Source organism: Myotis nattereri (assembly GCF_964212035.1).
Source record: "Myotis nattereri genome assembly, chromosome: 8".
Lineage (NCBI taxonomy): Eukaryota > Metazoa > Chordata > Mammalia > Chiroptera > Vespertilionidae > Myotis > Myotis nattereri.
In genome coordinates, this window is record NC_138083.1 from 60,279,325 (window position 1) to 60,306,202 (window position 26,878).

Sequence of the window (26,878 nt, forward strand, 5' to 3'; positions counted from 1 at the left end):
CTAAATGCACTTCAGTCCTTACTTTGGAATTGCAAGCCACTGAGACTGCCTAAGGGTCAGTGAGACCACAAGCCCCCAGCATCCCTTCCTTCTTGGGTAAGGACAAGAAATCTGCAATGGAGATGCCGCGGTTGCAGAGAGCTACAGAGAAGCCCAATCTCCATCTTGCCTCTGTGGGTGGGGCAGAGGAGAGCCCTCCCTGCAGACGGGCTGCTCCTCAGAGCGCAGGGCAGTAGAAACACCTGGGTCCTTTCAAAACAGACTCACATGGAAGCCAAGCTCGCCTCTTGCCAACCAAGTGACCTTGAGTGTGACATTTATGTAGCTTGACCTTTGACGTCCTCACCTACGGAATGGCGGTAATGATGCCAAAGTTGCCTAAGTGTAAGGTTTCCTAACTATTACTGGTAACATATGAAAGTGCCAAATGCAGAGCAGGTATCAGAAAGTAGGGGCCGTGGATGATAATGTTATCATGTAATAATGAAAAACAAGAGAAATATTTGGAAGTGACAGTGACAGTAGGATGGGAACAATAACATTCATCAGGAGACCATAGTCTGAAGTTCTAGTTGATGAGCAATGATTGTGTGTTCTGGCACTGACAGCAAACCCTCCTGAACTGTGCTAGGAGATATGGGCCCTGAGTGGTGGGTGGTCCCAGAAAGGGAGGCTGGTATTCACCTGGCCCCAGAATTCCCCTTCACCTGCTAGTGTGGAAGCAAGCCCCCCCCCCCCCCAGTACCTGTGCACTCCAGATATGGGGCAACAAATATCTCACCCGCTACTAGGAACTGCGTAATTGCTTGGTAAAGCTAAGAGCTAATTAATTTGTCAGGGGTTTCTCTTTGGTGTTGGCTGAGAGCAGCTGCGGTGTGTTAGGTGACACAATTCCATTTGGGGCACACACACACTGGGATGAGTCAATCTCTTTCCATTCTCAGACTATATGAGGAACATAAATACAAATGTACACAAACAGCAAATTCAGAAAAGCCTCACTGAAATTTTTGCAGTTAAAAATGGAAGACATTTATTTTTATTATGAAAACACTAGAGGCCCGATGCATGAAATTCGTGCAAGGGGCTCAGCCCTCACAGCCCCTTGTTCTGCTGTTCGGTCTAATTAGCATATTAGCTCTTTATTATATAGGAATATTTTAGGAATAAAATACTCCTGCTCAGTTTAATTTCTATAGATGCCTATTGCTTATCTGATTGGCCTTATCAGTTATTTCATAAAGTCTGGTTTTTTAGTGCTAGAAAAATGAAATGGAATTTTGAGTAACTCTTCACAAACAAACCTGAACAATGTAATAATATATTTGGTAGACATGGGTGCTCAGCAGATAAGAAGCGGAGTTTGCAAGCTTCCACTCCCCAGGGACTGCCTGTGGTCTTTATTCCATGCCTCACTCACCCCACCCATGCTGTACCTCATTCCTTCTCCCTGGCTCACACACTTCTCTCCAGTCACCATCCCACGGTTACACAGCAACTAGCTACAGCAACTAGCATACACTGGTGATGTCCACATCACTGATGACTTTGTTGCTGCCTATTTCTCCCACAAGTGGAAGCAATACCCCAATTAGTCCCTAACCTAGAGCTCTTTTTAAATAAAATCTTAGAATCTTAACTTGACTTTGAATACACATAATTCCTATTCTTAAATTTGAGCCTTGGGCTGAAATCCTAAATAGATTAATCACTAAAAAAGACAAATAATTTACAAAAATATTTGCTCCTATGGAACTATCAAAAAAAAGTTTTCAAAGCCTTTTAAGTAGCAAATCTGCTCCAGGTGAAAAATGCTCAAAGAGGAGATGAGAGACCTAAATGCAAAGTCTGAATTTTCTGTCTCAATAAGCCCAAGTTAGAGTTAGGTTAAGGGTTAGAGTTAGTGTTAAGATTAAAACAACAAAAAATAATATGCCCAAGTATATCCCAGTGGGGATGAAGAAATTGCTCTGACTTCAGACTTTCATCCTGGAGATTTGGAGACTAACAGAGACAATGTCTAATAATAGGGTGAGTGGTGCTGTAGTGTTGTACAATATTTACCTGACCAGTGAGCTGACTTCCTTTGGAGTTCAGACCTCTACTATAGGCAGCTAGACTTAGCTCCATTCCAAAGCCCTCCTCCCCCAGCCCCGAGGGGATAGTGGGCCACTCAGAGGACTGGAAATCCTGGCCACAATGGTGGGTCTAGGGATTGACTCCTGACCGCATCAGAACCCTACCATGACTTCTCTGATTTCTGATGGAGCAGCAGGGAAGACTGTTGCCATGGGGGTCACTGTGCTGGAATGATGTGAGGATGGCACCACTGGCAGCTTTGCCACTTCTAAATGGAGACAGTCCATTTCTCAAGAGGCAAGAGACAAGAAAGAGGTGGGAAAGAGGTGGGAAAGAGGTGAGAGACAAGAAAGAGAAAGTTCTGGAGAAAAAGATCTGAAAGAAAAGGGAGTGAGGAAGCAGGAGGAAGGCTGACAATGCTGTTTGATACCCTGGGTTCAGCGATGCTTGTCGCCAGATCTACATACCATCTCTTATTTCAGTGAGCCCATAAATCCTTTATTTTTACCTAGATTAACCCTGAATTTCCCTCACTTGTAAAAGAGGAACCTTAATAACTATTCCTTAAGCAACCCATACAAAATTAAAAGTTCCACCCAAGCCAAGCAAAGTAACTTACAGATAATGCTAGGAAATTGGGCTTCACAACAGCTGTTGAGAGTTAACTTTGGTGCAGAAAGTCCTTTAAAGTACCATTCTTAACGGTATTAACAATACTACTTTCTTGGTCCCAAGTGGCTGACACTGGCTGCTGGGGTCCAGCCCCAGCAGGTCCAGGGGTCCCCAAAGGTGTGGACAGAGTCAGCGAAGAAGTAATGACACGGAGACAGCGTTCAGTTGATCAGCAGCCTACCCAGGGTCTCTAGCCAAGTTCTGGTTAGGATCTCCAGCCAGGTTCTGTGTCCATGTTCTCTTGCTAGGTTCTCCAGCTAGGTTCTCCAGGTTCTCCAGCCAGGTTCTGTAGCCATGTTCCCTCGCTAGGTTCTCCAGCCAGGTTCTGTCCAGGTTCTCCAGCCAGGTTCAGTCACCAGGTTCTAGTCAGGTTCTCTTGTCATGTTCTATCCAGGTTCTGTAGCCAGGTTCTGTCTCTAGGTTCTTCAGCCAGGTTCTCTCGCTAGGTTCTGTCTCTAGGTTCTGTGGCCAGTTTCTGTCCAGGATCTTTTGCCATGTTCTCTCCCGTGAAGTTCTTCTGTCTCTAGGTTCTGTGTAGGTTCTGTGTCTCGGTTCTGTGTTCTAAGTTCTGTCTCCTGTTGTTTTGTTACATCTGTATTTATACCAGTTGATTCAATCCCATCAATCTCTATTCCAAAGGTTAGGGCGTTTCTTATCTCTATTCCAGGGAGTAAAGATTATGTAGATTAAGTGTGATTGTTTGTAGTTAAAGTGATTAACTACCCGCCTGGCACTTAGTTAAGGGGTTTTATTCCCTCCCTAACTTCAGGGGAAAATCCCTACCTGGGGAAACAACCTTTCTCAGAGAGGTGATCTTGGTTAAAACACATAGTGCCAAGAAGGTGAGCAAACATATTAAGAACAGTATGCCATATATGCCAGGTCCCTTGAAACAGCAAGGATGGACCGGCTCCCGGCAACTGGCCTTTCTCAGGGTCCTTTGCTTATGCAGTGTTAGAATGCAGATGCTTCTGTTGTCCTCTCATGCTGGTGACCTGGACTTCCATTTAGAGCAACTGCCAGACCCAGCTTTCTACAGGTATGAATTTATCTGCTATCACTGCAACCCTCCTAAGTATTGGAAGACAAGAAACAAAGGTTCAATACTGATGAGCCTGCATCAGGAGCATCTACTACCAAGTGCAGGTCAGAGCAGCTCAGGTCTATTTCCTCTTATTTCCCCTTCCTTTCTCACCTACTTCCAGAGCCTATTAATTCAGCCTGTTTCTTTGATGGTCTCTTTTCTTGATGCTGTTGTGATCTCTCAAGCTAATGTAAGTAGTGCTTTCATCTTTCTTTAGTCTGTATTTTGGGGTAATTTATTGCTGATGAAAAATCATATTATTCATTGTAAATACAACTTGGATGTAACATAATCCCTGCACCAAAGATCACCTCATGGCTGCAACCACTCATACTTGACATGAATAAAGTAGTTATCTTAGCTATTTCATCTCCCCACCTGCTAATCAGATGTATTCCCTGTTTATAAGACTTCTGATATTTATCAGGGAAAGATAATATACTATTTCAAAACCCAGAAATTCTGCACTATTCTCAATGTATTTCACTTACTCTAATCTTTATTGAGATTTCAAGTCTAACAGAGTCCCTTGCTATATTTCTGCTTCATGTGTTGTACTCTGACCACTGATTGTATAATAAATATTTTTATAGAAATGAATAACTATAGGTCTGAAAACATGAGTTTCTATTGTGTGTTTTTTCATATGTTTCCATGGTATTTTTATCCCTTGGAACACACCTGCTTTGAGCTTCAGCAAATTCAATGATACCAGAAAAAGCCTATATTCTAAAATTCCACAAATCAGTCAAAATTGAAAAGAAACAACCATGTGTTGTAAGTAGTATTAAGTGAAGGTCTCTCAGTCTTTTCAAAGAAAACAGGGTATCCACTGTCTAATTGACAAGGAATTTAAATGTTGACAATGCTGGTCTGGTCACAGGTAGTATTAAAGAATAATTATTAAATTCCTGATCTGTGAACAAAAGTCTCTTAGTCTGGTGAGGCAGCATCTATTTGTAATGATGTTCACAATCCTGAAAAATTATTTTATAATAGAAATGAAAATACCAAAGTAAATATTTAGGCAGTTTTCAAGCTTGTCAATTAATTACTGAGTAATTACTGATTTTGCCTAGTGTTTAACCGTTTTTTCTCCTCTCCTTAAATTATAATTTTGATTTCCAAAAAGGGAAAAATCTATTCAACCTTCTATGTTTGTGATTTTTGTTAGTAATATTAGAGAGACAGCAGAAGCCTGACCTTCAGATCCAAGTTGACAGAGAAGATGCAGGGATAAAGTATGGATGACCCCAAATCCAATACAGGATCAGCTTCCTGGGGGCAGCTAATCGGCCCCTCCACCCTGCAGGGGACTTCTTCAGGTAAACTACTGAATACCCTAGAGCAGTGGTTGGCAAACTGTGGCTCACGAGCCACATGCGGCTCTTTGGCCCCTTGAGTGTGCCTCTTCCTAAGCCTTAGGAGTACCCTAATTAAGTTAATAACAATGTACCTACCTATATAGTTTAAGTTTAAAAAATTTGGCTCTCAAAAGAAATTTCAATCGTTGTACTGTTGATATCTGGCTCTGTTGACTAATGAGTTTGCTGACCACTGCCCTAGAGCTACACTTTCCAATACAATACTTACTGCCCACAATTGGCTATTTCCATTTAAATTAATTAACCTTAACTAAAATGAAAGAACCGGATCCTTAGCCATACTCACCACATTTCAAGTGCTCCAGGCACCCATGGTGAGTGGCTTCCACACTGAAGAGAGTGGAGAGAGAACATTTCCATCATCTTGGAAAGTTCAACTGGACAGTGCTACCCTAGATGATCTAATTACTACACAGAGTCTATTGGGAGTAAATAGGAATCCAATTTACCATCTGGACAAGTGGGCAGTTAAACCCTTTGCCATGAGATGGGAGGAATGGCAGGATTAGAAGGAGGTTTCTGCCACACTCTCCATGGCCCTAAATAGAATGAGGAATCTGAAAGATAAAGGGAAACATTTGGGGTTGACCTTATTCTTGAATAAATGTAGGTTTTGAGAAGCAAATAAAATGGAAATGGAAACATTAAAATGAGCTTCAACAAAAGGGGAGCACTGTTCCAGCAGCAAACTGGCTCATGGGTAGTGATAGGTAAATTATAATTTATGAGCAGAACAAACACGTGTCTCTGGACTCTCATTGCAATACTTGAGTCTCAAGGCAACTAAAGAGCCTCAGAGTTTGTGAAAGCAAGACACCAGGCAGGAATGCCAACAGAGTGGGGGACAGCCCCCCTGGCAGGAAGAAGCTGCCTCAGAGGCCACTGTGAAATGTCAGAGATGTCAAGGAGTGGTAAACAGGGCACCAGGGAGCATGTGCAGAGGTCAAGGTTGCAAGTTTCCTAAAGACAGCACAGAGCCCCATGGTGTAAAGGTCTTTGTTCTTTCAGGAATCTTGATGCAAATGAGGAATAGTGTGGTGCACAGTGAATGAGAAGATGTAACAATATTTTGTATATTACAGTATACATCAATTTGAGGTGTGGGGGGTTTGTATTTATTAAGATAGGCCATACCAATACACCAGTGGAGGGACAATTGAATACTGTGGACCCAGACTGTCAGAGGAACTTGTCTCATAGGCTGAGAAGCAGAGAGATTAACTTGGGTTTCTGCACAGAGAGGCTTAAGCTAAGTGAAGTGGTCACCTTCAAAAAGCAATATGGACCCTTCATGCTGCTGGCAGTTTTTGACATTCATTTTTAAGAGAAGGAGATTATTATAACTAGAAAATCACTGGCAACCATTACTATTCAGAATACCAACCATTTATTATCCATTATGTATCCATTACTATTCCACAGAACCACTGTTTGTCATATGTTATTAGCATAATAGCCCATAATGGGCTTTGCTTCTTTGACACTGTTATAACTGCCATGATTCACAATGTCAATATTCCAACAGAGAAAGCATTACATATATTGAAACAATGCATGATTTCAATTATTCCAATATTATAGCACTTAGTCAAGCATATAGCTACCATATTACTTATTAAAGGTTTATTAGTAATAGAGAAGCACCAATTAAACCAATTTTCCACATGGTGTTATAAATAGCTTTTATTTTTCAAAGAAATATGTAGAGGGCATCTAGTTAATGCCAAAGATTAATGCATATTTATTTTCATAAGTAATAAGTAATTAATAGTAAATAATAATTTACTAGCAGTAAATAACCTATCTGTACATTTTTTTATGGACAGCTCACATTCATTCATTCATTCCGCAAGAATATTTATTTGGCACCTATAAAATGCCAGGTACTGCCTATAGGTACTGGGATAACAAGAGTACTTGGGTAGCCCAGCCAGCATGGCTCAGTGTCTGAGCATCAATCTATAGACCAGAAGGTAACAGTTCAATTCCTGGTCAGGGAACGTGCCTGGATTGTAGGCTCAGTCCCTAGTATGGGGCATGCAGGGATCAGTAGATCAATGATTCTCTCTCATCATTGATGGTTTCTCTCTCTCTCTCTCTCTCTCTCTCTCTCTCTCTCTCTCTCTCTTTCTCTCTCCCCTTCCCTCCCTCCCTCCCTCTCTTTCTCTCTCCCTCTCTAAAACCAATGCAAATATATTTTAAGACAATTTGTAATTGCCTTCGTTTGAAAAAAAAAAAAAAAGAGTACTTGAGTAATCAAGAGAGAAAAGTGTATATTCCATTAGCTTACTTTCTGGTGGCCAAAAAGATGATGAAAAAAAAAACACAAACAAATATGTAATCACAACCATAAAATAACTAAGTCCAATGATAAAAATTAAATTCATATAAGAGGAGAGTGAACTTCTATAGATAAAAGCAGGAATAATGCTCCCATTGCAGGAAGTAAAACTTCTGAGTGTGTATGCTCAGACATTAATAGAAGATACTTTGTATTTTTTCTATATCCCCAGTGAATGGGAAGCAAAGTTATGAGAGGAGAAGCAAGAGAAGGGTGAGAGGAAAGAGGATGTGTGGAACAGTCTTCCTGTAGAATGGGAACAAGAACTGGTTTGGTAAATTCAGTAAAACTACAGGAAGGGACTTAGGGCTTTCTTGAACATTTGTGGAGAAACATTTAAAATTTGAGTCCTCTGAATAGCTCTTTGTTTTTCTCCAGCCACAGGGTTCAATTTGGCCTCACTGAGAAATTTGTTAACAGGCAACTATTTGAGAAGGGATAAGAATTACACACCTAGTGAAGTAAGGGACTATAGAAGAACACTTGAAGCAGACTAAGAAGACAGCACACTCAGAAAAGAGACAATGAAACATGCAACAGACCAACCTATTTCAGAGGGGAGTTAGTGGGGCAGGATGAGATTAGCCAATAAACTTATATGCATACTAGAGGCCCGGTGCATGAAAATCCATGCACTCGGGGGTGGGGGGAATCCCTTAGCCGGCCTGCCCCCTCTCACAGTCCAGGAGCCCTCAGGGGATGTCCTACTGATGGCTTAGGCCCATGGGGAGTGGGCCTAAGCCACAGTCTGGCCTCCCTCTGTGGGAGGTGACCAGGCCAATCAGGGGAAGTTACCACCCCCATCACTCTGCTGCTGCTGCCACTGCCGGCCCTCGCAGCTGCAGCGGCTGCCTGCCCTCCTTGGCCTTCGCAGCCACTGAGGCTTTGTCTGGAAGGACGTACAGAAGATGTCTGGTCTATCTGGTCTAATTAGCATATTATCCTTTTATTAGTATAGATATGCTTGGCCCACAGATGGACAGATGGTATTTTGGGAAAGACCTGGAGAGGGAGCAGGGTGAAGGGGATCAAGGGGGAAAAAAGGAGACATCTGTAATACTTTCAATAATAAAGATAACTACCAAAAAAAAAAAAAAGGAGGAAAACCAATGCAGTTACTCAGCACTTGTAGAAAAAACATAATATCTGCTGTATTAAAGGTTTTTTACTCAAAACCTCTGAAGTCATTCCACAAACCTGAATGGCCTTAAAAGTATCTACATGTGGCTCATATGTATAAATATTGTACATATTTTCTTTAAACCCTGAAAAAAAAGATACTACCTACTAAGGGGCTCTCAGTGGCTTAACTGGGCTCATGTTAGAGAGAGAGGGAGAGGGAGAGGGAGAGGGAGAGGTAGAGAGAGAGAGAGAGAGAGAGAGAGAGAGAGAGAGAGAGAGAGAGCTTAGCAGCCATTTCTACACAGGGGCCTCTTTATACAAACCACACTTAAGGGAGAAGCCTGCAGGCCTCTGGCACTGAAATGCCAGCCCCCACTATGTTCCTTCCATCTGAGCCAGCCTTTACAAAGGAGTTTCTGGAATCCTATTTCAACCAATAGGACTGAAACTTTCCCCATCTAATTGGAGCTGCACAGCTATATCCCCATCAGCACTTTCACTGAGCAATCAGAGTAGCTCCATTCTGACCAATCAGGGTAGTGCCTTTTGGACCAATCAAATTTCTGGGATTTGGAGTCCTCAGTTGCACGAGCATGGACCAATCAGAGGCCAGGCAGAGGGACTTCCATCTATATGTCAGCTCCCCTTTAGCTATGGGAGTGCACTTTCCCTTTCCACAGGACTGAAGACAATGTGCTCTGGCTGAACTGAAACACCAAAGATGTCTCACTGAAGCAGAGTGGGCAGACCAAAGCAGAGCAGAGCTGTCTGGCTGGAGAGGGGCCTCTCCCCAAGACTACCTTGCCACGATGCTTTTCCACAGCCTTGCTAATTCATAATCGAGCTAGAACGCTACTGAGCTGTTCCACAGCCATGCTGTATCACAATTGAGCTGTTTGCACTGAATAAAGTTTCCTTCTTCACTGCACCCCAAATTGGGGATTCTTGTTGATGTTCAAATGGTGTCAATGACCATTGGTTGACAGATTTCACTGTCCATTTATAAATTTGGTACATTCACATAAAATGAAGCCAACTTCCATGTAGTAGAAAAAAAACCTATGTGCTGACATCACAGAGCAAAGCTTTGATGAAAAAACAGCTACACATATAAAATACAGAATTCTAGTATTCCCCTGATTCTATCATGCAAATGCCTCAACCCACCCCTGTACCACAATAGTGATTATAAAATCCAGATGTACCTTACAATCAATTTTAAGAACTTTGTCAGCTGCCAATTATAGAAAACAATAATGAAATAGCTTTCATTGTTTACATACACTCCACATGGAGTCCTGGGGTAGGCGGGGCGGGAAATATGCCTCTAAGAACTAGTAAGTTGCAGGACAAAACAGTAGATCCAGCTTAAGCTGTGGACCCTCATTTGCTGTTCCCTGTTTCCAACAGCTAAGCCCTGATACTTCCTACAGCCAAGCAACTTCCCAAGAGTCCTTTGCATACAGGTTCAAATACAGATCTTGGATAGACCAACTGCCCAAGGGGCTTCCAATGTAAACCAAAGATATGTATATACACATGCACATATACATACATGATGCATATCCACATAATAAAACATTATATTTGAAGTCTCCTTTGTCTCCACATAATAGTAAATAAAGGCATTTGGTGTTTGGAAATGCAAATAAAACAAGGCCTGTTATATACTTTTTTAACAGTAGAAAAACTGTTCTTTCTGAGATGCCATCTGCCCCTCAGCTTCCTTACTCACAAAGCTTATTGTACTTTCAATGAGTGTTTATAGCACCTGATGTTTGTGCCATACATTCTATGCTGAACTATAATTTCACCTATCTTCCCAACTAGTTTTGTGAGTTCCAAGTCTTAACCTCATCCTAGAACTGACAGTTGTTGGAATGATTGCTTGTCATTCAGTAAACAGAAGCTGTTTGTTACCTAGTAGGTCTCACCACTTTCACCTCTTTTTAATAAGTATCTCAACTTTATCTAATACTACTGCAATAGGCAGAATAATGGTTCCCAAAGTTGCCCACATCTTAACCCCTGACACCTGTGAAAATGCTACCTTACATGGCTGGGGGGGTTTCACAGGTGTGAGATTAAGTCAATGATCTTGAGACAGGGGAGATTATCCTAGGTTACCCGGCAGGTCCAAGGTTATTACAATGGTCCTTATTAGTGAGAGGCAGGCATGTCAGGGAGAGGTGTGAAGATGCCTCACTGCTGGCTTTGAGTCTGGAGAAAGGGGCCATGCCTCAAGGAATAGAGGCGACCTCTGGAAGCAGGAAAAGGCTAGGAAACCAGTTTTCCCCCAGAGCTTCTAAAAAGGAACACAGCCCTGCTGACACCTTTATTTTAGACCAGTTGACACTTCTGGGCTAAAAAACTGTAACATTACAAATTTGTGTTATTTTAAACCACCAATTGTGTGATGATTTGTTACAGTAGCAAAAGGAAAATAATATAACTACAGTTTAGCAATAGATTAATATGATGTAAGGATCTACTCATTCCCTTCTCACCGAAGAATCTCCTCTCCATGAGTCTACAACCTTTTCCTATATCACAAGAAATGGCATAGACTTCGGAACAGTTTATTCCGGGGTGTTTTCATTCACTTATTAATTTTTGATAGCTATTTTTCCAGTGGTAAAAATAGAATGCCTATAAAGCAGAATGTGAGAAAAAAAGATGATGTTCCACATAATTAGCTAAGTATCAATATTAGTAAGGGCATTTGGAATGTCAAAACTGCAGCTGGTCAGAAATAGTCCACGTCTGTGCAGGAAAATAGTAGAGAATGTACATGTCTCTCCAGAACTAAGAAAAAACCAACAGACTCTCTTGTTGGCTCTGAAATAAGACAGGGAGTCCATACTGCACTATCTGCCTGAAGGTGCCAGAAACCAGAGGCTTCCTTACCACAGCAAGCAAGGGTCATGCTTTCTGAGTAAACATAGAGCTTCCAATGAAGTGACAAGAGTAAAGGGATCACATCCACACTCAAAAGTCCATTAACCCTTGAAACACAAATGTCATTTAGTGCTTGTATACACATGTCTGTGCATTTTGCAGCAGAGCAATCTGTAGCATTGCTCAGACACTGAAAGAAATATGTAACCCTAAAATAAGGGTTAAGCATAACTAGTGCTACAACAGCGTCATCTTTTATTGAAGAAGTTTCTACACAGACAGTGTTCTGCATGGGAAACTGTGAAATGTTCTATTTCTATTCTATCTAGCGCATGACTAAACCGATGCCTCCAGCCAAATAATCCTGTCAGAATCTCATGAGATCAGGCCGGGAGAGGAGGGCTGCATGAGGATTACCTAAGGAGTGCTGGCAGTGGCTCCAGACGGGGGGGACCTGACTCACTGCCAAGGCAGTGTTTCACTGCTGTGCTATTGGGCCTCTGTTTCTGTCCTGGATCTACTGACTTTAATAAAAATGGAAAAGGTAAGTCTCCACTTACATTTCTTGGAGAACACAACCCAAAGCCAGAGAAGCCTACTCTGAAAGATTATACATCATTTCAGGGCTTGAGTGCATTCACACAGAAAATCAAACGGGTTGTGATAAATACTAGAAAAAATGTATTTTTTAATACATTCTAGAAGCTGTTGATTACATAGTAAGTCTCATTTCTTTGAATATCTAAAATAAAGCTACAATTAAAAATAAATGTAGCTTAGTTAAAAAATCAAATATTAGAAACAATAGAGCAAGGATACAAAACGGCTTCTGCTAAGGGAACAACTTAATATGTTCATCTTGTAGTCTAACCAGTATCACGTATCTATGAAAACAGGAGTTGGCCTATTATAGCCCGCAGGCCAAACAGGATCCTACCAACCAGTAGGACCACCACAAAGGCTAATGCGTACTGGTTAGAAAGAGTGGCAAGTAAGACGATATATTCCAGATTCTGCTCCATTTTTGACAGATAATTAAATTAAGACTCACAGGGTCAAGTGACTTTCTCAAAGTATTATAACCTGACACAAGTCAGTGAAAGCACAGCATTTATGACTTGTATTTGAACTTACTTTTTTTTCCAAAAAACTTTATAGTTCTCAGTCTGAGTTAAAATTCCAAAGAGTTTCTAGTCATATAACTAGAAGACAACTTATTATGACAATTTCTCTTGGTCATGATGTTCTTATTTCATTTAGAAATGCCACAAATACACTCAGTTAATGCATTAAATATAAAAAGACTTGCTAAAGAGACCCAATTTATTAATGATTCAGTAGAACTTCCTAAAGCATCTATTTTAAATTCATTTATAATTCATTTCACAGCTTAGCTGCAGTTCCCACAGGGCAAATATTTATCAAATATTACTATTTTAAGTCCTCCCTTTATATTTATGTGTAGAATACATTTTTTCCAAGTACAAGATAAACATCCTAAAAGTATTCATCCATCTATTGTAACTTAATGTGCATTTTCTGATAAGGTGACAGTAATGGGCTTTCAGATATAACAGAGTACACTGTGCAGCCAAACAAAGAGTAAGTATTAAATGTACTAACTGGCTGTAAAGTTAACAACATGCACGCTGAGTCATTATAAATATTTATTAGAGAGTAACCATGGCAATTAATAAACACTGTAATCAACACAAGGGAAAATGGCATTTTAAAAACCTGCCACGGTAAGAAATATTTCACATGTCACTTACCAATGAAACATACATGACCAGATTAATATTTTCAATGTGAACATCAGAATATCTGTCCTGACTAGTACCAGTGGACTTACAAGAGTAAGAGTATAGAATATCTGGCACCAGGCTACTTCTGTTCCACACCCCAACACTGTAATTCATACTCTCTAATTCCAATGGCTTATCACAGGTATAGGTTAATTGCTAAAATGAGAGCTCACTGGCTTTGGAGTTAAAAATACCTCCGTTTGAACGCAGCTCTTCTTTAACTCATTGTGAAACATTGGCAAAACTACTTAAATTACCCAGGCCAACTATAAAGAAGAAATAACGCTCCCTATATGAGTTGTTGTATAGCTAGACTTATTGTGGTGATTATTTGAATTATATTGTACACCTAAAACTAATATAATGTTAAAAGTCAATTGTACCTCAAAAAATAAATGAAGAAACAAATTTTGTTAGGAAAAGTTGCAATATATAGCATACTTAGTTAAATATCTGGAACAATACAAACATTCAGTAACTTGTTCTTCTTACTCTACTATTATTACTTCTGTGATTTGAAACTTACAACACCACATCCACTACTGATACTATATCTACCATGGCAACCTCTAAGTAACTGTCACTGCATCTCATTTCTCTTGGCCAAGATATTATTAGGGATCAAATGTTAACTGTAATAATTCAGATTCTTTGGATCTAAACTCATAAGGCCTACTAGATTGGCTAAAATTAAAAAAAAGAAATAAAAACAGACAGTAACAAATGTTTATGAGGATGTGGAGAAATTGGAACCTTCATATACTGCTGGTAGAAGTGTACAATGATGCAGTCACTTTGGAAAACATTGTGGTAATTCCTTCAAATGTTAGTTACCATATAACCCACCAATTCCACTCTTAGATAAATTTCCAAGAGAAATGAAAATATACATCCACACAAAAACATATATTCACCCAAATGTCTATCAGTAGTAAAAAGATAAACAAAATGTGGTACATTCTTACAATGAAATGCTACCCAAAAATAAAAAGTAATGAAGTACTGATATGTTAAAACAAGAATGGATCTTGAAAGCTTGCTAAATGAAAGACACCAGATACAAGAGGTTCCACATTATATGATTTTATTAATATGAAATGTTTAGAAAAGCAAATCCATAAAGACAGAAAATAGGTTAGTGATTTCAGGGACTAGGTGTTGGTGTACAATGAAGAGTGGTTGCTAATGGGTATCAGCTTTCTTTTGCAGAGGAAGAAAATATTCTAAACTTAAATAGTTGTAATGGTTGCACAATTATTCTGGGAATATATTCAAAAGCAATGCATTTTATGATGTCTGAATTATATCTCAAAAATGTTGTTATACTGAATAACCAACTGAAGACTAGTCGGAGAGAAGCCATATAAGCAAGTACTTACAAAGGAGGCCACATGGAGACTAGGAGATAAGGAGGCACAAGAGGGCTGGCTAGGCACTCATAGGCAGCAGTTCAAGTACCGGAGGGATATATCAGCTGTGAGAGGTTCCCCTTGAAAAGTGTGAGGTCTGAACCCCAGACAGGGCTCTACAGCCCAGAGCACCAGAACTGGGAAAGGAACTCACATAACATCTGGCTGTGAAAAGCAGTGGGGTTTCTGTCCACCAGGAAGAGATGGCTAGAAACGCAGTTATCCTCTTAAAAGGCCAACACACAAAATTTCCTTCATGACCACTCACCATTGGCTCCAATGGAGGGAGGGCAGAGCAGACTAGAGCTGAATGAGGAGAATCTGGGGTTGGTGCTTTTGGGAGAAAGCTAAAGAGTCAGCCACCAGGGTCCCTGTTTCTTTTTTTTTTTTTAAATATACTTTATTGATTTTTTACAGAGAGGAAGGGAGAGAGATAGAGAGTTAGAAACATCAATGAGAGAGAAACATTGATCAGCTGCCTCCTGCACATCTCCTACTGGGGATGTGCCCGCAACCCAGGTACATGCCCTTGACCGGAATCAAACCTGGGACCTTTCAGTCCGCAGGCCGACGCTCCATCCACTGAGCCAAACCGGTTTCGGCAGGGTCCCTGTTTCTGAATCATTCCCCCATAGTGCAGAAGCCATCTTTCTCAGGTAGAGCATTCCCCTCCATGGAGTATTAGCCTGGAGGGAAGCAATAGCACCACCCACTGGAATCCCCCTTGCCCCATCCTTTAGTAAGCCCTGCTGAGGAGTACAGCCCAAGCCTTAAGTGACTGAGCCTAACAGACAGCCTGCATGCAGAGGAGGATCTCTGGGTGCATTGAGACTTTTGCTGAGATGTCCCTGGGCCTGATGCTAGTAAAAGCTGGCCTTGAGGCACAACTTGGTCCTTTCCACAAGCACCCAGGCCCAGCAGAGGGAGCCCCAAACTGTGGACCGCTAATAGCTCCAAACAGGTTACCCAGGGCCAGTGTCTGATATTGGCCTTCACTAGAGTCCCTCCAAAGAGGCCCAGACCCAGTACACCCAATGGCCAGCTTCAGACAATAGAGCAGGATCCAATAAGCTTCACAAGCAGCATATCCACAGGGAATTCTTGGCAGGCACCAAACCCTCTTTTGGCGAATTGCACTTCATGTGATCAGTGCCTATGCAGCAGGTTGCACTCTGTGTTGGGGGTTGAACCTCACAGTCAGCTAGCCTGAGGGTTGATTCAATGCACAAACAGGCCAATAATAATCAAGACTCAGTTACAACTGGAGGGCCCACATCACATGTATAAAGGTCATTCTTAGAGCAGCCAACTCAGGTGAACAGAGAGACTGCACCACTTGGTCCCACAGGTTACCCTCTACATAAGGCCACCTACCAAGACTGGGACTCCTAGCAGATCATAATTCAAATGGCAAAAGATAAAGCCAAATAAAGAATCTTAAAAGCCACAAGAGAAAGGCAATCAGTAACCTACAAGGGAGATTCCATAAGACTGTCAGCTGATTTCTCATTAGAAACATTTCAGGCCAGAAGGGACTGGCATGAAATACTCAAAGTGATGAAAAGCAAGAACCTACAACCAAGGCTACTTTATCCAACAGGATTATCATTTAAAACTGAGGGGAAAAAAGAGGTTTCTAGACAAGAAAAAGCTAAAGGTGCTTGTTACCACCAAACCAGTATTACAAGAAATGTTAAAGGGCTTGCTTGAAGAAGAAGAACAAGAACAAGAAGAAGGAGAAGAAGAAGACAACAACAACAGAGGAACATCGTTAAAAACTAAAATGCCCGCCCCACCCAATTTACGACCCCACACAAGTTGTGTGCAGCGGCACATATGAATTGCCCGTCCTTCCGCAGCCTAACCTAACAAACTGCAGCTGGGTCAGAGAGCTCCAAAATTTCCAAACCCCAAACAAAGAGGAGAAATCTGCAGATCTCGCTGTAGCTCTTGCTGGGTGGACTCAGGCAGTGGCTGACTTTGCACCTCCTTGGAGATCCAGGAACCAGTGTACCCAGTGGTCAGATACCAGATTTCAACTCCTCACCTCCATAAGTAACACACTCAAGAGGCAGACTCAGTGAGCACCAAAGCCCCACTGAAGCAAATCCTGCCCCATAAGAGTGTCTCCAGCAAAGCAGCTCTCCCACTGAAGTCCCGGCTGGTCACCACAGCCAATTAGCCTGGAGGTCAATTCCTCCCAGTGATGCCAACTGCAATCAAGGCTTAACTACAATAAGACTGTGCTCACAGCCCACAAAGGGGTGCACCAAGAGTGTCCACCTCAGGTGATTAGGGAGGCTGAGCCACTTGGCCCAATAGGACACCTATCACACAAAGCCACTCTATCAACACAGGGAAGCAGCCAAAATGCAGAGACAAAGAATCATGTCACAATTGAAAGAAATGGAGGAAAGCAAACTATGGGATATACAGTTCAAAAACAGTGAAAAGGTTACTCAAGAATCTTCTACAAACCTCCGAGAAACTTAGTGAGACCTCTGAGGAACTTAGTGAGACCTTCAAGGATCTTAATGAGAATGTCAAAAAAATGGAAAAGGGCCAGTCAGAAATTAAGCATACACTGACTGAAATAAAGAATAATATACAGAGATCCAACAGCAGACTAGAGGATCCCAAGAATCAAATCAAAGATTTGAAATACGAGGAAGCAAAATATACCCATTTGGAAAAGCAAAAAGAAAAAAGGATCCAAAAATATGAAGATAGTGTAAGGAGCCTCTGGGACAACTGCAAATGTACCAACATCCGAATTATGGGGGTGCCAGAAGAAGAGAGAGAGAGCAAGATATTGAAAACATATTAGAAGAAATAATGACAGAAAACTTCCCTTACCTGGTAAAAGAAATAGACTTACAAGTCCAGGAAGCGACGAGAACCCCAAATAAGAGGAATCCAAAGAGGACCACACCAAGACACATCATAATTAAAATGCCAAGGGCAAAAGACAAAGAGAGAATCTTAAAAGCAGCAAGAGAAAAACAGTTACCTACAAGGGACTACCCATACGACTGTCAGCTGATTTCTCAACAGAAACTTTGCAGGCCAAAAGGAAGTGGCAAGAAATATTCAAAGTGATGAATGCCAAGAACCTACAACCAAGATTACTCTACCCAGCAAAGCTATCATTTAGAATTAAAGGTCAGATAAAGAGCTTCACTGACAAGAAAAAGCTAAAGGAGTTCATCACCACCAAACCAGAATTATATGAAATGCTGAAGGATATTCTTTAAGAAGAGGGAGCAGAAGAAAAAGGTAAAGATAAAAATTATGAACAACAAAGTGACAACAAATACATATCTATCAACAAGTGAATCTAAAAATTAAGTCAATAAAAAATCTAATGAACAGAATAAACTGTTGAATATAATAGAAGCAGAGGCATAGAAAGAGAGTAGACTGACAATTCTCAGGGGGAAGAGGGTAGGAGGGGTGTGGGAAGACATTGGACAAAAATCTTACACCTATGGATGAGGACTGTGGCAGGGGGTAAGGGCATGGGGTGGGGTGGGAATCGGGTGGAGGGGAGCTATGGGGGGGGGGAAGAGGAACATCTGTAATAATCTGAACAATAAAGATTTATTAAAAAGAAACTAAAATGGCAATAAATACATACCTATTAGTAATAACTTTAAAAGTAAATGGCTAAATGCTCCAATCAAAAGAAATAAGGTAACTGACTAGATAAGAACACAACACCCATGTATACACTGTCTTCAAGATACATTCTAAAAGTAAAAGGATGGAAAAAGGTATTTTATGCAAGTGGAAAGGAAAAACAAAAGTTGGGGTAGCAATACTTATATCTGACAAAACAGACTTCAAAACAAAGGCTATAGTAAGAGACAACGAAGGACACTAAACAATAATAAAGGGAACAACCCAACAAGAGGATATAACACTTGTAAACATTTATGCACCCAACATAGAATCACCTAAATATGTAAAGCAAATATTAATGGACATAAAAGGAGAGATTTACAGTAATACAGTTATGGTAGGGGATTTTAACACCCCATTGTCATCAATGGATAGATCTTCCAGATAGACAGCAAATAAACAAAGAGACAGCAGCCTTAAATAACATACTAGATCAAATGGATTTTTGATATCTTCACATCATTTCACCCCAAAGCAGCAGAATATACATTCTTTTTAAGTGGCCATGGGACGTTTTCTAGAATAGACCACATGTTAGGACACAAAACAGGTGTCAATACATTTTAGAAGGTTAAAATCATTTCAAGCAACTTCTCTGACCATAATGCTATGAAAAACAGAAAAACACACAAAGATATGGAGGATAAATAACATGTTACTAAACAATGAATGGGTTAACAATGAGATAAAGGAAGAAATCAAAAGCTTCTTGAAAACAAATGAAAATGAGAACACAACAACCTAAAATCTTAGCTTCCAAAAAGAAACCAGGAAGAATCAGAGAATCTGGACAGACAGATTACAACTAAGAAACCGAGGCAGTAATCAAAAAACTCAAAACAAATAAAAGCCCTGAACTAGATGGCTTTACAGGTGAATTTTATTAAACATTCAAAGAACTAATGCCCATCCTTCTATTCCAAACTATTCCAAATAAGCTGTTATAAAAACAATTAATCAAGCATATAAGGGCAACTACATATTTGGAGAATGGCAGAAAGGAATTAAGGCCATCTTTACTGGATCTGCTAAACTCTGCCAGGAAGTGTCAGTACCACACACAAACCTCCAGGCAGGATCAGCAATGCAGTTCAGCACAAAAGACAGGGTAGGTGCAGTTATGAATGAACTCTACTCCCTATCCTAGACACCTGCTGTCTCACTCTGAAGTGAGATATTTACAATAAAAATTAGAACATAAGAGCAGAAGGAACAGGAAGACTATAAGCTCTAGAATTGAAAACCTCTGTTTGAAAGCTAGGGTTTAAAATGTTGTTCTCCCATACACTAGCTTGTGACCTTGGACCAACTGCTTAACTTCTCTGGGCTTCACTGTCCTCATCTACAAAATGGGTATAATAATAGTACCTATGTCACACAATATTGTTGGACAGGCTGACTCTACTCTCAACAAACACTGCCATGCTGCATAATCACATGCTCAGATTAGCATTCCCCAAGGAAATTCCAAACTCTATGCCTTGTTCACAAAGTACTGTGTGTTTTTCTCCTTCACCATCTACTGATGACATGTAGCTACATGAGACTCCTCAGGAACACAGAAAATAAAGGCACCCAGGGAGAGTAGCATAGGGCATTTGCCCTAAAAATAGAAGTTATTCCAAAAAAAAGCTGTGATGAAATAGAATTAATCAAACATATAAGGGCAACTACATATTTGGGGAATCGCAGAAAGGAATTAAGTCAGTCTTTACTGGATCTGCTATGCTAGGTACAGTGAAGTACCTCTAAAGAGTCAGGCACAGTTTCAGGTATTTTACATGCATCACTTCACTGAATTTTATCAACAAGCTTATGAGGTAGGCATTATTAACCTCATCAATTTATACATAAGGAATATTCAAATAAGTTGAGTAACCACCAAGTTATATCACAGTTAAGTAAGAGTGAGACCTGGAGTTCAAAACCAGATCAGTTTATCCAATGGCACTTGCCAGTACACTATGTTGAATTAGATTTCCAGTGGAAGAGTAATTAAGAAAGAAATTAAAAATGAGGGAAGGGTACTTTTTTTACTAACATGATCAATTCATGCAATCAAATAGCAGGATACCAAAATACACGCAATGTCATTTACTCCTTCATTCACTTATTTACTAATTCACAAGTATATCAAGCATCTATTATGTGCCAGTGATAAAAATAGTATTTGAAAGGTACTTAAAACTTTAAAAGAGAAAACTATGAAATACGACCAATATACTAATAAAGTAATAGAGGAATGTACAGGCAAAGAGGAGACAAGAAAAGCATTAGTTGCTTTCCCAATAGCCCCATCTACTAACTTAACCCTCCTTAAACAAGAATTCACGGAAAAAACCTGATGCTCATTTTCATTGCCTTTTTCTTTTTGGGAAAACTGATGTTTGGAAGTTTAAGCCATACTGCTAAATATTCTCTGCAGTTTGTTCTATTAAGAAAATTGCTCTCCCACAGACAATCATTTCTCCTCTTCCTTGTGGAGCAGGACAACCATTTACCCAACTGCAGGACTGACGAGGGATGGGTAGAGCGTGAAGACTTTAAGGCAGGGTCTCCTAGAGATGAGCTGCGAGAGACCAGAAGCTGCTTGTATTCCACAAGCCCTAAGGCATTTATGTCCATTCAAGGTTGATATATTCTGACAGACCTAATGGTAGGTGGAAGCAATTCATTTCACATTTTATGAAACGTAAAAAAGAAAGAAAACTCAGCAAGTCTAAACATCAAATCCAAATAGGAAGGCATTAGAATCCCTCTCAAAGTCAGTCATGTCTGATCTATGGATTTACCATATCACAGGACACCTCAGCTGGAAATCTCTCTACCCAAAGCCATTTGACTAAAAATGAAGTCAGCCAAAGTTTTATTCTTCTATTGTGCTAAGAAATCAGAGCCTCTGTAGCCTGCATGCCAGGACACATGAGAGGAAATGCCAGTGTAATAATGTAATAATCTAAAATGTGTACCTTTAGTCTGTGGTCATCAACAGCTATAATCGTAGCAACTCGAATTAACCTGGGGTTTCGTTTATCCACAACTTCAAGTTTCATATTTGGCAGAAAACCATGAGGCGACCGCTGTAACATTGCAAGTGCAATAAGTCATGCAAATTTCAACTATTTAGTTAAGCTATTAAATTTTTCCTAAAATATTATTGTTCTAGTTTTGTATTCAGATCTTTAGTATGATGGAATTAGTTTTAAGGGAACATAGGACTTTATGCATGCTATTTTATCCAGTTTCATAAAAACCTGTGAGAAGAGAAATGATTTTTGGTCATTTTCAAGACAGCTAAAAAGACAAATAATTCATTAATGATCACATCAAGGTTGTAAAACAGTGGTTCTCAACCTTCTGGCCCTTTAAATACAGTTCCTCATGTTGTGACCCAACCATAAAATTATTTTCGTTGCTACTTCATAACCGTAATGTTGCTACTGTTATGAATCGTAATGTAAATATCTGATACGCAGGATGGTCTTAGGCGACCCCTGTGAAAGGGTCGTTCGACTGCCAAAGGGATCGCGACCCACAGCTTGAGAACCACTGTTCTAAAAGGATCTTATTACAGTTTATCTATTGGTTTACTTATTTTTTCCTTCTGAAATTAACCTTGTAAATTAAGAAATTGTTGACTATTCTCACTGCCCACTTTTTGAGTGTATGATCCAGAAGGCAAAATTATTTAATTAGAAAAGATAACCATAATCTTTTATAAATCTAAATTTTGAAATAATATTTAGATAAAAGCTTCATAATTTCAAACTGGCAAACTATTATAAAATCATGCCACAATGTAATTTAAAGATATAACCTATACTTTTTATTTTTTACCTTATCTGTAACATAAGCATATTAAACTGTATTAGTTTAAGTTTCTTCCAAGACTTAAAATGCCAGGAATCAGGAGTCTATAATGATGAATACTCAGGCAATAATAAAGAAAATGGAGTCAGAAAAATATACCAGGACATACACTGAAAATGAGGAAATTTAACAAAATCAAAGTCAAAAGACAACTCTGACAGTACTTATAGGTTGGCAAAAAGTTTCACTTGAAAGCTACTACACATAAAAGTGTTCGATTGACTTCATTGAAAATGAAAGTGCACTGAACTTCTTAAGCCTAGAAATGGTGATAGGAAATAAAATCCTCATAATTTGTGAGTAATAAACTGTCAATTCTTTCACAAGATCTGGTTTGTTTCTCTCCAGCTTTTGTGGAAGCATATTTTCTTTCTAAAATGCATTATTAAATCTAGTAAACAGAGTATATTGACTATGAGTAAGTCTCTGATCCCTGAAAATCGTTCTCTTTCCCCCAAGGTCACTGGCCTGACAACCCAGGGATTGTTTGTACTGCAGATGTTAAAGCTTGAGGTGAATCCATAATAACCCAAGTTGCCTTCTTAGCTAATTTTTTTCATAATTTTATTTTCTTGTAATTTTCCTTTTGGAAAACTAAAATGAATTTTTGACAGAAAGCAAGAGAGAGGAAGACTAAAAGCAACTCGTATTTTTGCTAAGCATATTTTTAGAATTCTTAAAATCCTCTCTAACAGTTCAGAACTTCTAGCCTTCTTAATTTAATCATACCTCTTTCCGCCAAATTTAGCCTATTTTAAGAAAATTTAAAACAAAATAAAACAACCTTAGCCAGTTTGGCTCAGTAGATAGAGCATCAGCCTGTGAGCTGAAGGGTCCCGGGTTCAATTCCAGTCAAGGGCACATGCTCGGGTTGCAGGCTCAATCCCCATGTTTCTATCTTACTCTCTCTTTACCTTCCTCTCTAAAATCAATATATATGTGTGTGTGTATGTGTGTGTGTATATATATGAAACAACATTTTGTTTTAAACCCTTTTTGATTCCTAGAAAACTTTCAGTAAATGGAATCATATGTAGAAACTCACTATATAAAATTCTGATTAAAGACGAGTTGGGGAGCCTGCAGCAAACCATTAGGGTTGAAAGAGAACAACATTTGAAAACTACTGGTGTATAACATAAATATTTCTAACTATACTATCAAAGCACTATCTTTTACAAAGTAATTTATACTTTGGTCAATCCTGAAATAAATTCAAATTTGACCTTTAAATAATTGGTATTCTAACCAATGCTAAAAGCACTATTTCCCTCAAAATGGATAAAACTGTAATGCTCAGGCTACAAACAATTCCTATTTTACTAAGGCACCATTGACATTGAAACAATGCCAAGACATGAAAGTTGTGGACTTATAGAACCGGAAATGAAGGACTTGCTCATCAGAGGTTGATGAGGAGCTTTCAATACCACTAGTGTAGGATTCCTGTGTTTTTCAAGCTGGGGAATTATCACCTATATTTATGCACAGGAACAACAGTAAATGAGTCGCCTCCCTTGCATTTTTAAATAAAAGCAAGGCAGATTGGTCATGAAAATAACACTTGAGTTTAAAAAAGGATATACTAGAATAACTTAAAACTGCCAAATAAAGGCATGACTCAACATGGACATTATTTAAAGTTGAGAATGTATATGGATACAAACTTACCATTTTAAATACTTTGGCAGGAACTGCACTAGTTTGAGTAGCTTCCAGATATTCTGTCCAGGAAAAATTTTCTGGATCAGGATAACCTGAAAAATACATATAAATATCTAAAGATTACTCATTGATATTTTGATTCCCTTATACTATAAGACATTTGATAATCATAACACATACTGTTATTTGAATGCTCACAATTTAGCCTCTATGCTAAGAACATCACATGTATTACCTAACGTAAACCTATGAGAACCTCTGAGAGGGCTTTTTTGACTCACTAAAGTACAAGAGCATTCATTTACTGGTTCATTCATTCACTCAACAAGGATAAGCAGGTTGGCCAAGATCAAATGGGGATATGAGTACTTGGCAGAGCCAGCTCACACCCAGATAGCCTCCTCACAAATTTTAAAAAACTCACAAGCAGAGTCTGATGTCAAAGCATGAACTTAAAATAGAATCTCTCCAATAATGCTGCATCTATTCGGTTTTGTAATTATAATTTCCCAGGTTTGCTATTATTACTTTGATTTAAAATATATATATTGGTAAAACATGGTATAAAACCCTCTATGTTTTTAAAATTTTCCATCTAATTGGGGTTTTTTGTTTTTCTATGTTTGTGTTATTTTATTCCTAATTACATTTGCCAGAGGACTGTCAAACTTGTGTGTAATTTTTTTTCCTTTTAATAAATAAGTACTTAGATTTATTCATCAGCTCTATTATTTTCTTTTGTCTCTTCTAATTATCTCATTTGCTGATTTTATTCTTACCTTTTCCTTCCTCTTATTTCCCTTAGGTCTGTTTTATACTTGTCTTGCCAAATTGAACTGTAATATAATTTTTCTTTTTTTAAATAATAGGGACACTTAAGACTATGAACTAGTCACCATTGTCCCTGAATACAGCTTTAGACCTCTAGACAAACTTTCACAAAATACTTATTTTTCTTTAACCTTCTGAAAACTAATTATATTTACAACAGGATGCCAGATTTGTTACTTGGTCATCACTCAGGTCTGAAAGCACGTGGAGAACTCTTTGATCTACAGTACGGACTCTCATTATCTCAGGCACTTGTCAAAGAGCTCATTTTATAACTGATTATTTTAAAATAAGGCCAAAATGAAGAATATTCAGAACAGACTAAGGAAACAGAGTCTCTTCTATGTCTAGTGAGATCACACACAAAAAAACACAACCAACCTGTCTACATGGCTGAGCTCTGAGCAGAATTACCTTTGAAAAGCGCATGGCACCTACCTAATATAACCCAACATTTGGTAACTGGCAGGCATTTGCAATGGGGGATTCTCTCTCTCTCTCTCTCTCTCTCTTTCTCAATATCCAACATTATAGAAAAACACACTGGTTATTTTGCTTCTAATTTTCTCTCAATTTCACTAACTACATAACATTCCACTGAGTAATTGGTCCTCATGTTGTCCTTTTTGTTCTTTGTTATATCCTCAGCTCCTAGCTGTGCCTCACACTTAGCAGGCACTTATTAATATCTGTTCAATTAATTAATTAGTAATTTATAATTTTCTTTGAATTCCTACATTGCTTATGTCAACAGAATTTATAGGAAATTGCACAATGCCATTTGAAATATAGTAATTATTTGTGTTCCTAAAAAACCTTAATGGTTAATGTTATAATTAAATAAAATAGTTATACTATAAATTTTGCTAATGTAATTTTAGCTTTGTAAGATAATTATGAAGTAAAGTTAAATTGTCAAAACATTAATTCACTAAAATATTTCTGTTTGCTCATCAAACATCTAGAATATTTGATAAGCAAGTCCAGCCAATTTATGATTCTAGAAACCAATTGCTGTTGTTACTACAAAATATGTTTCATTAGTTCCCAAAGTATTAATTATTATAGCTTTATTCTGTGGAAATAAACTTGCATTTCACACTCATTCACAACAAGTCTGATTAGTAGAATTACAATTTAAAAATGTAGAAATAAGCATATACCTCTGTTACATTCTAAATTCCACAGAAATATCAATACAGGCATTTTTAAGTAATTTTTTATCAATAGAGAAAATGCTGAATTAATTTTGACACAAAACATCATGGAATATTGTATAGCCTTTATAAAAAAAGAATTAGAACTATATTAAATGAGTTAAAAGAGATTTATTATAAGACATAGTTGAGCAAGATAAAATGAGATAGAAAAATATGTATAAATATAATCCCATTTTTATAGCACAAACAGATTTTAAAAGGACATGAACATATGGATGTATGAATGTGTATGTGTGCATGTACATGCAATTGTATAGGAATTAGCAAAATATGTATAGCATACAATGTCTAATGGTTCAAACGTTTTCCTTTTTCTCTTGGGAAAATAACTGAGCAGCTACATTTCCTGGACTCTTATTCCATGAAAGGAATAAGTAGAAACGATGTAATAAGCCACTTCAAGTTTGGCTCCTAAAGCCCTCTCCTGTGCCATCAGCAGCTCTTTTCCCAGCCTCAGACTTCATTGAAAGAGTCACAAGGACCTGGAAGAGACCCAGTCCCAGAATAATTGCATAGAGCAGAACCAACCCTTATCGACCATGACTGCCCTACTACAGGAGCAAGAAATTGATTCTTAATGTGTTCAGGCACTAAAATTTTGGAGCAATTTGATATACTCATTAGCTCATGGTAATTAATATTTGAAATAATTCACCAGGTCCAAGGATTTTATTTGTTGGAAGATTTTTGATTACTAATTCAATCTGTATATATAAAGTATTTTATTTGAAATATTTTTAAAAAGAAATGGGATTTATTATATAGTTTTATATACTAGGACTTGTGGATAAAATGTAAGCAAAATAAATACAGTCC

General features: G+C 38.8%; 1 protein-coding gene across 1 annotated transcript in view; it reads right to left on the reverse strand.

Annotated features, from left to right (window-relative positions):
- L3MBTL4 (L3MBTL histone methyl-lysine binding protein 4) overlaps window positions 1–26,878 on the reverse strand; it is a gene marked incomplete at both ends in the record, with an annotated part of 280,164 nt that overhangs the window by 174,397 nt on the left and 78,889 nt on the right. The window contains 2 exons of the mRNA XM_081096920.1: window positions 21,446–21,556; window positions 24,018–24,103. Coding sequence (XP_080953046.1) covers window positions 21,446–21,556; window positions 24,018–24,103 — 197 coding nt within the window. The remainder of the gene's footprint in view (window positions 1–21,445; window positions 21,557–24,017; window positions 24,104–26,878) is intronic.